The sequence below is a fragment of the Coregonus clupeaformis genome, chromosome 8, assembly GCF_020615455.1.
Source record: "Coregonus clupeaformis isolate EN_2021a chromosome 8, ASM2061545v1, whole genome shotgun sequence".
Lineage (NCBI taxonomy): Eukaryota > Metazoa > Chordata > Actinopteri > Salmoniformes > Salmonidae > Coregonus > Coregonus clupeaformis.
In genome coordinates this window covers 52,319,067-52,330,976 of record NC_059199.1, presented here as the reverse complement: position 1 = coordinate 52,330,976, position 11,910 = coordinate 52,319,067, and the positions used below count along the sequence as shown (strand labels likewise).

Genomic DNA, 11,910 nt, shown 5'->3' with positions numbered 1-11,910 from the left:
TACGCCGGAGCCCCCTCGATGTCCAACGGGGGCGGAGGAGTCTCTTCTATCTCACAGTCCTGGAGTGGACCAGCTACCACCGGCCTGAGGAGAGACACATGGAACGAGGGGTTAATATTCTTGTAATCAATGGGCAGTTCTAACCTATAACACACCTCGTTCAACCTCCTCAGGACTTTGAACGGCCCCACAAACCGCCGACCCAGCTTCCGGCAGGGCAGGCGGAGGGGCAGGTTTCTGGTCGAGAGCCAGACTCGATCTCCAGGTGCGTACACAGGCCCCTCACTGCGGTGGAGATCGGCGCTCGTCTTATGTCGACGGATGGCCCGCTGCAGATGAACGTGGGCAGCGTTCCACATCTCCTCCGAGCGCCGCACCCACTCATCCGCCGCAGGGGCCTCGATCTGGCTCTCATGCCAAGGTGCCAGAACCGGCTGGTACCCCAACACACACTGGAAAGGGGTTAGTTTGGTGGAGGAGTGGCGGAGAGAGTTTTGTGCCATTTCGGCCCAGGGAACATATCTCGCCCACTCCTCTGGCCGGCCCTGGCAATATGACCTCAGAAACCTACCCACATCCTGGTTGACACGTTCAACCTGCCCATTACTCTCTGGGTGGTAACCCGAGGTAAGGCTCACCGAAACCCCCAACCGTTCCATAAAGGCTCTCCACACTCTGGAGGTGAACTGGGGGCCTCGATCAGACACTATATCCTCGGGTACCCCGTAATGCCGGAAGACATGGGTAAACAGAGCCTCAGCGGTCTGTAGGGCAGTAGGGAGACCCGGCATGGGAAGGAGACGACAGGCCTTCGAGAACCGATCCACAACGACCAGGATGGTAGTATTCCCCTGTGAGGGGGAAGGTCTGTAACAAAGTCCACCGAGAGGTGGGACCAGGGTCGTTGCGGAACGGGCAGGGGTTGTAGCTTACCCCTGGGCAAATGTCTGGGCGCCTTACACTGGGCACACACCGAACAGGAGGAGACATAAACCCTCACATCCCTGGCTAACGTTGGCCACCAGTACTTAGTGCTAAGGCAGTGAACTGTCCGGCCGATACCTGGATGTCCAGAGGAGGGGGACGTATGAGCCCAATAAATGAGGCGATCGCGTACCTCGAGCGGAACGTATGTCCGACCCACTGGACACTGTGGAGGACTAGGGTCGGTGCGTAACGCCCGCTTGATCTCTGCATCGACCTCCCATACCACCGGTGCCACCAGACAAGACTTTGGTAGTATGGGAGTGGGCTCTGAGACAGGGCATCTGCCTTCCCGTTCTGGGACCCAGGGATGTAAGTGATTTTAAATACAAACCGGGCTAGAAACATAGTCCAGCGAGCCTGGCGAGGATTCAGTCTCCTAGCTGCCCGGATGTATTCCAGGTTACGGTGGTCGGTCAAAATGAGGAAAGGGTGTTGAGCCCCCTCAAGCCAATGCCTCCACACCTTTAGGGCTTGTACCACGGCTAACAGCTCCCTGTCCCCTACGTCATAATTCCGCTCCGCCGGACTGAGCTTCTTAGAATAAAAAGCACAGGGGCGGAGTTTAGGTGGTGTGCCAGACCGTTGTGAGAGAACGGCCCGATACCGGCTTCAGACGCGTCTACCTCTACCTGGAATGGTAAAGCGGGATCCGGATGCGCCAGCACCGGCGCCGAGGTAAACAGGTCCTTCAGTCTCCCAAAAGCCCTGTCCGCCTCAGCTGACCACCGCAAGCGCACCGGACCCCCTTCAACAGGGACGTTATGGGAGCTGCCACCTGTCCAAAACCCCCGGATAAACCTCCGGTAGAAATTCGCAAAACCCAAGAACTGTTGCACCTCTTTCACAGTGGTTGGGGTTTGCCAATTCTACGCACAGCTGACACCCGGTCAACCTCCATCTTCACCCCTGATGCAGACAACTGATAACCCAAAAAGGAGACCGACTCCTGAAAGAACAGACATTTCTCTGCCTTGACATATAGGTCATATTCCAACAGCCTCCTCAATACTCGGCGCACCAGGGCTACATGCTCAGCTCGGGTAGAACTGTACACCAGAATATCGTCTATGTACACGACTACTCCCTGCCCCTGCATGTCCCGGAAAATCTCATCTACAAAGGATTGGAAGACTGAGGGAGCATTCATTAACCCATATGGCATGACGAGATACTCGTAATGACCGGAGGTCGTGCTAAATGCTGTCTTCCATTCATCGCCCTCTCTAATGCGCACCAAGTTATATGCGCTCCTGAGATCCAATTTTGTGAAGAACTGAGCACCGTGTAATGACTCCGTCATAGTCGCAATCAGAGGAAGTGGATAACTGTACTTCACCGTAATCTGATTGAGACCGCGGTAATCAATACACGGGCGCAAACCTCCATCTTTTTTCTTCACAAAAAAGAAGCTTGAGGAAGCGGGTGAAGTGGAGGCCCGTATGTATCCCTGTCTCAGAGACTCGGCGATGTAAGTTTCCATCGCCTTCCTCTCCTCTTGAGACAAGGGATACACATGGCTCCGCGGGGAGTGCTGCTCCTAATTGGAGATCTATCGCACAATCCCCCTGTCTATGAGGCGGCAGCTGCGCCGCCCTTGTCTTACTAAACACCAGTGTCAAATCCTCATACTCGGGGGGAATATGCAGTGCGGGCATTTGATTTGGACTTTCCACCGAGGTCGCCCTATGGAAACACCCAGACATAGCCCCTCACACTGAACAGACCACCCTTTAAGAGCCTTCTCTCGCCACGAAATAGTAGGATCATGGGTAATCAACCAGGGAAGTCCCAGCATCACCGGATACGCAGGAGAGTCAATCAGATAGAGCTGAATCGTCTCCTCATGACCCCCTGCGTCTTCATCCTAAGGGGCGCTGTGACCTCCCTAATTAACCCAGATCCTAACGGACGGCTATCTAGGGCATGTACAGGGAAAGGCTTATCAACGGGAAGGAGAGGAATCCCTAACTCTACACAGAACTGGCGATCTACAAAATTCCCAGCTGCGCCTGAATCTACTAGCGCCTTATGCTGGGAACGAGGTGCAACCTGTGGAAAACAAACAGGCAAGGTTATGTGAACGACAGAAAGCTCTGGGTAAGTAGGGCGCCTACTCACCTGGGAGGACTCCCCAATGCGTGGCCTGCCTTCACCTCCACCGGGGGACCTTCCCCAACACCTAGCCGCGGTGTGCCCTCCACGGCCACAGTTGGTGCAGGGAACGGCCCCCCTCGGGTTCCTACTCCTCCGTTCTCTAGCGCCAGCACCTCCGAGCTCCATAGGGCTCGGCTCGGAGGTGCCGGAGGGTGGAATGGGCAACCCCCACCCGGGACGTCCACGGGTGGCGAGCAGGGTGTCCAGCCGAATGGCCATGTCGACCAGTTGGTCAAACGACAACGTGGTATCCCTGCACGCCAACTCTCTCTGGACGTCCTCCCGGAGGCTGCAGCGGAAGTGGTCTATGAGGGCCCGCTCATTCCACCCTGCATCTGCCGCTAGAGTCCGGAACTCCAAAGCAAAATCCTGTGCGCTCCTCATCCCCTGTCGGAGGTAGAACAGACGCTCCCCCGCCGCCTTCCCTTCTGGTGGATGGTCAAACACGGCACGGAAGCGGCGGGAGAACTCCGCATAGGTAATAGTAGCGGCGTCTATTCTCCTCCATTCGGCGTTGGCCCACTCCAACGCCTTGCCGGTGAGACAGGAGATGAGGGCGGAGACGCTCTCGTGTCCCGAGGGCGCCGGGTGTACGGTGGCGAGGTAGAGCTCCACTTGCAGCAGGAACCCTTGACACCCGGCAGCGGAGCCGTCGTACGCCCTCGGGAGCGAGAGCCGAATCCCGCTGGGTTCCGGAAGGGGAACAGGAGGACTGACCGATGGGGATGGTCCGGTAGGTGGGGGCGTGGGTACCCCGCTGCTTTCCCATCGGTGGAGAGTGTTCATCACCCGATCCAGGGCGTGACCGATCTGGTTGATCCTGTCCTCCTGTCCACGAAGACGGTCCTCCATGATGTCCGTTGGCGCGGTTGCTCCTGCTGATTCCATGGTGAGATGTGTGATTCTGTCAAGAATGCTGAGTGTGGATGTGGTGCGAGAAATCAAGCGCAGGAACAAGGGCGTTCGTCAACAGACTTTAGTGATCCAAAAATATAACTCCAAACAGGTAACTGGCCAACCCTACCGGGAGGCATGAACAATTACGCACACACACAACAGTGCGTAAAATAGTAGAAACGCGCACGCAGTGCGGACTCTCAAAAAACAAACAACATGAGAGGAAAACCCACCAACAGCTAACAGCTGACATAACAATCACACATAACACCTGACCCAGCACACGATAACTAAATAGGAAACAAAATCAAACACTAACAAGGGACAGGTGTACAAACAGACAAAACCAAACAAACATGAAACATCGAACGGTGGTAGCTAGTACTCCGGGGACGACGACCGCCGAAGCCTGCCCGAACAAGGAGGAGGAGCAGCCTCGGCCGAAACTGTGACAAACACCTTGTACTTTAAGGATTTTTTTTCGTATTTTATTTACCAACAGATATATTTTACTTAAGCATGGTTTAATTGTGTATTACTGTTACAGCTTTATAAAAAATATAAGGTGTAATGAAAATGGATCTTATCTGCAGCTACAGGAATTATCTGCCTTGTATTGAGTATTATTGTTTTGTTGTAAATGTGTTAAAATGTATTATCTTTAATGTATTATATCTGTCATTCAGATGATACAATAACATATTTGTATATGAATTTCCTAAATAATATAGGTATTATTCACATTTTCTTCTAATGACCTGTACTTTTACAATATCTTTGCACTGTGCTTTTTTAATAAACTATTTTTTATCCACCAGATGGCATGAGTGCTTTCTTACAGTAAATGGATATTGTCATCATCATCAACTCTTCCATATAACCTGCTTTGGTCAAACCTCCTTTCAGCCTAATATAGATCTTAGGCTCCTAAATGTGTGAGTTAAAATAAAAATGCCATACCCCATCAGTGGAAGACCCATTGAGATTTTCAGAATGACTTTTTGAGGAAGTGTGCCTTCTCAGTTTTATGATGTCATATTCAAACAGACCACCATAGTCCCTGTGCCCAAGAAAGCGAAGGTAACCTTCCTAAATGATTAGTCCTCTCCTGTACTCCTTGTTCACCCACGACTGCGTGGCCAAGCACGACTCCAACACCATCATTAAGTTTGCTGACGACACAACAGTGGTAGGCCTGATCACAGACAACGATGAGACAGCCTATAGGGAGGAGGTCAGAGACCTGGCAGTGTGGTGCCAGGACAACAACCTCTCCCTCAATGTGAGCAAGACAAAGGAGCTCATCGTGGACTGTAGGAAAAGGAGGGCCGAACAGGCTCCCATTAGCAACGACGGGGCTGTAGTGGAGTGGGTTGAGAGTTTCAAGTTCATTGGTGTCCACATCACCAACGAACTATCATGGTCCAAACACACCAAGACAGTCGTGAAGAGGGCACGACAACACCTTTTCCCCTTCAGGAGACTGAAAAGATTTGGCAGGGGTCCCCAGATCCTCAAAAGGTTCTACAGCTGCACCATCGAGAGCATCCTGACCGGTTGCATCACCACCTGGTATGGCAACTGCTTGGCATCTAACCGTAAGGCGTAACAGAAGGTAGTGCGTACGGCCCAGTACATCACTGGGGCCAACCTTCCTGCCATCCAGGACCTATATACTAGGCGGTGTCAGAGGAAGGCCCAAAGAATTTTCAAATACTCCAGTCATCCAAGTCATTGACTGTTCTCTCTGCTACTGCACGGCAAGCGGTACCAGAGCGCCAAGTCTAGGTCCAAAAGGCTCCTTAACAGCTTCTACCCCCAAGCCATAAGACTGCTGAACAATTAATCAAATGGCCACCTGGACTGTTTACATTAACACCCCCCCCCCCCTTTATTTTTACACTGCTGCTACTCGCTGTTTATTATTTATGCATGTTCACTTTACCCCTACCTACATGTACAAATTATCTTGACTAACCTGTACCCCCGCACATTGACTCGGTACCAGTACCTCCTGTATATAGCCTCGTAATTGTTATATAATTTTATTGTGTTACTTTATTTTTTACTTTAGTTTATTTAGTAAATATTTTCTTAACTCTATTTTTTGAACTGCATTGTTGGTTAAGGGCTTGTAATTAAGCATTTCACAGTAAGGTCTACACCTGTTGTATTTGCGCATGTGAAAATGTATGCACTCACTAACTGTAAGTCGCTCTGGAAAAGAGCGTCTTCTAAATGACTAAAATGTAAAATGTAATGTGACAAATACAATTTGATTTGATATGATTTGATATCCTGTCTGCAGGAGTTCTGAGGAGCTGGTCAGTACTGGTACTGTGTATCACTTCCTTTTAATATTGAAATGTGGACATGCAAGTCTATGATGGCAAAGGGGTCTTCCAAGTAAGCAAAGGTCAGACTCATGGGCCAGGGTCTGGTATTTACATGGAAACAATATTGAATATTAATATTACTGTGTTGAATTCCAGGTAGTAACCTACGTATGCATGATTACCAGTTCTCCCATATTGCCTCCTCATCCTAAAGATAGGTCATACCAAATAATTACATTAGTGGTGTATGACTATTTTCAGTATCCCTGCATGGTCTGGAAGGTCACTGTTCCAGTTAGGGGGTTTCTGTGTCTGTGTTTATGTCTATCTTTCTCTTTCGTTCTCTCTCTCCTCCCCCGAACCCTCCCTCTAGCTTTCATGGCTATGAGAGTCTACTGAAATTAAAATAACCAGACAGGTAACTGGGGGCAAGGTCATGTCTCACTTTGAAAACCATCAACAGTTTAATCTGCACCACCAGGAGATTAACTGGAAGTCAGTTCAGTTCCCTGAAATGATTAGGACCAACGTGCGTCCCAATGGCTGAGCTTGAGTATAATTCTCATTAGTTTGTTTTTGGCCATTTGAAGTTTGTCCTTCAGATTTTGTGATACGCCACTGAACCATGAGATAGAAGCATAGCCATAGTGGCAGATGTTTCCAGGGTCCTCATACTCTCTGTATACAGGAACTTGTCTACCTTGCCAGGAACTTTGTCCTGCAGTGAACCTACCCAATGACCTTCATAGCCATAAGTTCACATGTCATGTGTTGGTCCAGTTCACATCCCGGTGTATGTAACAGAGCATTTTTCCTTCACCGCTACACCATTAAACTTGACCGAGAAGTTGGAATAGTTTCTCACTTTGTGTTTGGAACCAAAAAGGATACTTTCTGTCTTGCCTAAATGGATAACCACTTACTGACTTTAGTCAGTTGGCTGCTTAGGGTCTTTTCAACGGTCTCCTTAGTCTAATGTGACACCAAAGGGTAGAATCATCCTCACACAGGATCTATTGCATGTGCTTTCTTACATGATAACTCTAGGAAAACCGTTAGCTTAGTGTGTTGACTGTAGAATGCCTAGTCATCAGTGATTGGTTGGATACCTCGAAACGTTTGCTTTATTACTGTGTGATAACACCTACATAATACCTATATTCAGCAACATATCATGATGTATTTATTCTGCAGTTTTGAATGAGTGCCAAAGGTGTGGTTGGGTCAGCAGCTGTTGCAGTGCTTCTAGAATGCAAGAGATCTTACGACCCTGTGCTAGATGCATGTCATTCATTACATTTAAGGCAATACGGGACTGTATGGAATGATTGTTTCTATTACATAATAAGATAATCTGCAGGACTAGGATAACTGCAGTTATGCCCTAAATACCACACTTCATTGAGCTGTAACTTTATTTTGTCTTAATTCATGACAGAGCTGTTTTTGTGTAAAGGATTATCATACATTACTTCAGACTGACAATTATTTATAATGTCGCCCATGCAGTATATGATGCATTTCTGGTCAATAATTAAACAGTAAACACAGTGTGATTTGTACTTGTGAGCTGAGGAGGAGTTATCAGATCCACCCCCACTTCTCTTTTCCTGTCATCTCATACTGTTCTGCTGAATGTGGGGGAGGAGTGGACTTTAATGAAGTGAAATAAAACGCACACACTCAGATACGTACAGATAGAAAGTGCAAATATGTGTAGTGCCATTTACAGTATAAATGACACCTGGAAAAGCACTATATAAATCCAATCCATTATTATCTATTAATTGATTGTGTAACACTTTGCATTGTAGTGTATTATTGTTTAATTATTCATGTAGGCACACTGTAACAAATATTACAACTTAACAATGAGTAATTACAATACTTGCTACACAATACTTACATTAATAAATATACAGTGAAAAGATCATTGTAATATAGTTTGCAACCATTGATTGATGTCAGAATAACATGTGTATTTGTGTGTTTCAGGTGTGGGTGTTCCTCTGTTCATCAACAAGACAGTGGGGGACTCCGTGGAGCTGCTGGCAGGCTTAGAGCGGGGACATTTCAAATCATTGTAGTGGAAGTATAGAGGAAAGGATATAGTAGAAGTCAACTCAGAAGGTGTATATTCACCTGGATCCCAGTTCGAGGGGAGACTAAAGATGAACAACAAAAACGTTAGTTTAACGGTCAGAGCACTGCCACTGCAAGACTCAGGGGATTTTCTAGTTATAGGCGAAGGGGACAAAGGTCAGATTGGCGGTAGGACCATCACTCTGAAGGTCAACGGTAGGCTGTTATCACCTTTTTGCATCCTATTTTGATATCATTCTAATTTATATCCATGACCACGGCTGATGATCTTTAAACTATAATGAAGATTTGTTGGTTTTATACTGACCTTACTCACCATGCTTTGATACATTTCCATCACATTATCAAGTTTTATCCTCTGTCGTCTTTCTCCTGGTGGTATGGCTATGGTAGGGATCATTTAGAAGACTGATTATGTGTCTCTATCTCTCTCCTGGTTGGTCAAAGCCTATATCGAAGGTGGTGATCCAGACAGACATCAAGCTATTGGCCAACCACTCCTGTACGGTGCGGCTGGTGTGCAACATGTCCTGCTACTCCAACCTTACATACACCTGGGAGAGAGACAACGAGATGTACGGGGACGCCCAGCAGATTCACCTCTCTCTCTCTCCTGCAGAGAGAGACATCATTGTAACATGCAACGCCTCCAACCTAGTCAGTTGGAAATCTGCCTATGTGACAGTAAAGTGTAGTAATGACAAAACCGCCCCAGGTACCTAGATATCATTTACATTTACATTTTAGTCATTTAGCAGACGCTCTTATCCAGAGCGACTTACAGTTAGTGAATACATATTTATTTTTTTATACTGGCCCCCCGTGGGAATCGAACCCACAACCCTGGCGTTGCAAACGCCATGCTCTATCAACTGAGCTACATCCCTGCCGGCCATTCCCTCCCCTACCCTGGACGACGCTGGGCCAATTGTGCGCCGCCCATGAGTCTCCCGGTCGCGGCCGGCTGCGACAGAGCCTGGATTCGAACCAGGATATCATAATAATCCCTTCCATACACTTTTCAGTGTGCTTATATGCTTATGTTGTCAAATATAATATATAATGCTTGTGATTACATTGGAAGTGTATGATATAGAGCCATTTAGTCTTTATCATATTGTATCGTCTAATCATGTGTGTTGTACAATGTGTGACAGGGATGGCATGGTATACCAACTACATCAGAGTATCAGTAGGAGGCGCTGTGGTGCTTATCCTCACTGTAGGTGTGGCAGTGTGCTACTGCAGGGGCCGCAGTAACCCAGATATGTACTGCTTAGGGCCCTTAACTATACTTAAAGTTAAATTTCAGGTGGATCTAGAAATATTCTTCAGATGATATTATTGATTTGTATTTGAATATTGAATTTGAATGTCTGTGATTTAATGGAAGACTATGTAGTCTACTTTGATAATAGTCTATACCTTTCTTGATGCTGAAACAGTTTTTTCTTGATTATCTGTCACATGTAGCCGCAGACTCAAACAAGCTCATATGTCGAATTTCTATTTTCTTGATTAAAGAGAAAAGTTGTAGATAATAGTATGAAATTGATTTGTGAGAATTATTTATGCCTGTGAGTAGAAAGTATACTCTTTTGCATTAGGATTAAGTGCTTGCCAGGCATCAATGAGGTTGTAATCACAGAGTATATGCTGGAGAGCCTTGGTTGCGTGTGGATTGTTGTTGGTCTTATTTGATTTGACCGCATGTCCAAAATGGTATGCATGTCTGTCCCAATATCCAGATGGAATTCAGTTAATTCTATAAAAAAATATGCTGTTCACAGAATAAAACAATTATTCTACCTTTTTGCATCCCTTGATTGCCTTGTATTTAGAGTGAATTGTAGTTACCTCCCATGACTGTATTTGTTAGCCACAGAGACATGGTTGTTGTATTGAATAGTTTTCAGTACTATAGCCTTCACCAAGTTAGTGTCTAAGTGAATATGTTATCTTTCAAATTAAACTCATTATGACAACACATTACATATATCATAAAGCCTTTGAGGACCTAGTTACACCCTAACACACTGGTCTGAAACTCCTGGTTTACAGGCCACATCAAGCCTAAAAGTCACATTATGCTGGCTTGGAATGTGATGTGTAATTCCTATTGGAATCCAGCCATAGTTAGGATATCCAACAATTTGAACTTTTAATCACATGCAACCTGCATTCATAATGACTGTTGGGGTAGGGAAGATTGATTACTGAGACTGCCTAAACTATATAAACTGGAACAGCCATATCAGTAATGTGTGAAATAAGTCGAACTACTAACAGATTGGATTAGTTTGATTGGTTGATTAATCTTATGCTACACAAACATAGATAACATACATTTTTCTAAAGTACATGCAAATACACAGGTATTGAAACAAACCATTCTGAAAATCAACCTGCAAGAGAGCATGCTGGAATAATGATCATGATAATGATTGGCGTGGTTTTGAGTTGTTTTCAGCAAACAGGAATTTGTAATTTTACTCAACAAGCTTATTCAAATACAACTGACTTCAAGCAGAGTTTGTTGATTGAAGACACTAACACATTGGCTCAAATTCTTGTCCTTTTTAAGTCCACTCAACTTGCATAATAACGCTAATTAATCAGTTGGTTAAGTTAGATTTTATCTAGAGCGCAGTGAATGAAATGAAAAGGCTGAGGAACTTTACATTAGGTCACTTGTTTGTCATAGTTGAGTGGTCATGGTTTGCTGTCTTCGTCTTTAGCAGTGTGGGTTTGTGAAGGAAGGCTCTGTGTGAAGCTGTCTTTTCCCTCTGTGATCAGAGAGAGACAAATAGAGAATGGTTGTAGTCATATGCAACAACCTGTGAAAACCTAGTTGCTGGGATGATAAGTACACATGAAAAGGTGTGCAGGGATTTACGTCCTTTTCAGAGAGAAGAATGACAATGTTCTTACAGCATACATATTCTGTAGTTCACTTATTAATTTCTCTTTTACATTCAATCTATCACTGTGATCACTACTTTCTTGGGTTATTACTTTGAACAGTTGACAGACCTACCTTGTTTGTGCTGTAACTGAAGAACATCTACATGCAGTTGACCTCCAAATAGCTACAACATAAACCAAATGATAAATATGTCATGAAGTCAAACCTTTGACACCTCTCCTAGTGACATTAAAGATTGGACTGAAAATGTCAACATGACCAGGTATGATATATGCAATATTGATTTCACTTGTTGCACAAATATGTTATTATCCACAAAATTCCTTCCTCAGATATATACTATAGTTCTCTCTTCCACTCACAGAAAGACCACAGTGTTGATGTGTCCATTTATTTTACAGTAAGAGGAAGTTGTGTAAAGATGAACATGACATCAGAATCAATTTTTTTCTGTTTCTCTTTAAGCATCTGTACCTTTCTAATTCGGTCAAAGCCCCATTAACAAAA

General features: G+C 45.7%; 1 protein-coding gene across 1 annotated transcript; it reads left to right on the top strand.

Annotated features, from left to right (window-relative positions):
• Positions 1-6,411: 6,411 nt before the first annotated feature.
• Positions 6,412-9,200, top strand: LOC123491474 (SLAM family member 8-like). The gene is given in 3 exon segments (XM_045222265.1): positions 6,412-6,454; positions 8,370-8,672; positions 8,923-9,200. Coding segments are annotated over 3 exon segments (624 nt in total).
• The last annotated feature ends 2,710 nt before the right edge of the window (positions 9,201-11,910 follow it).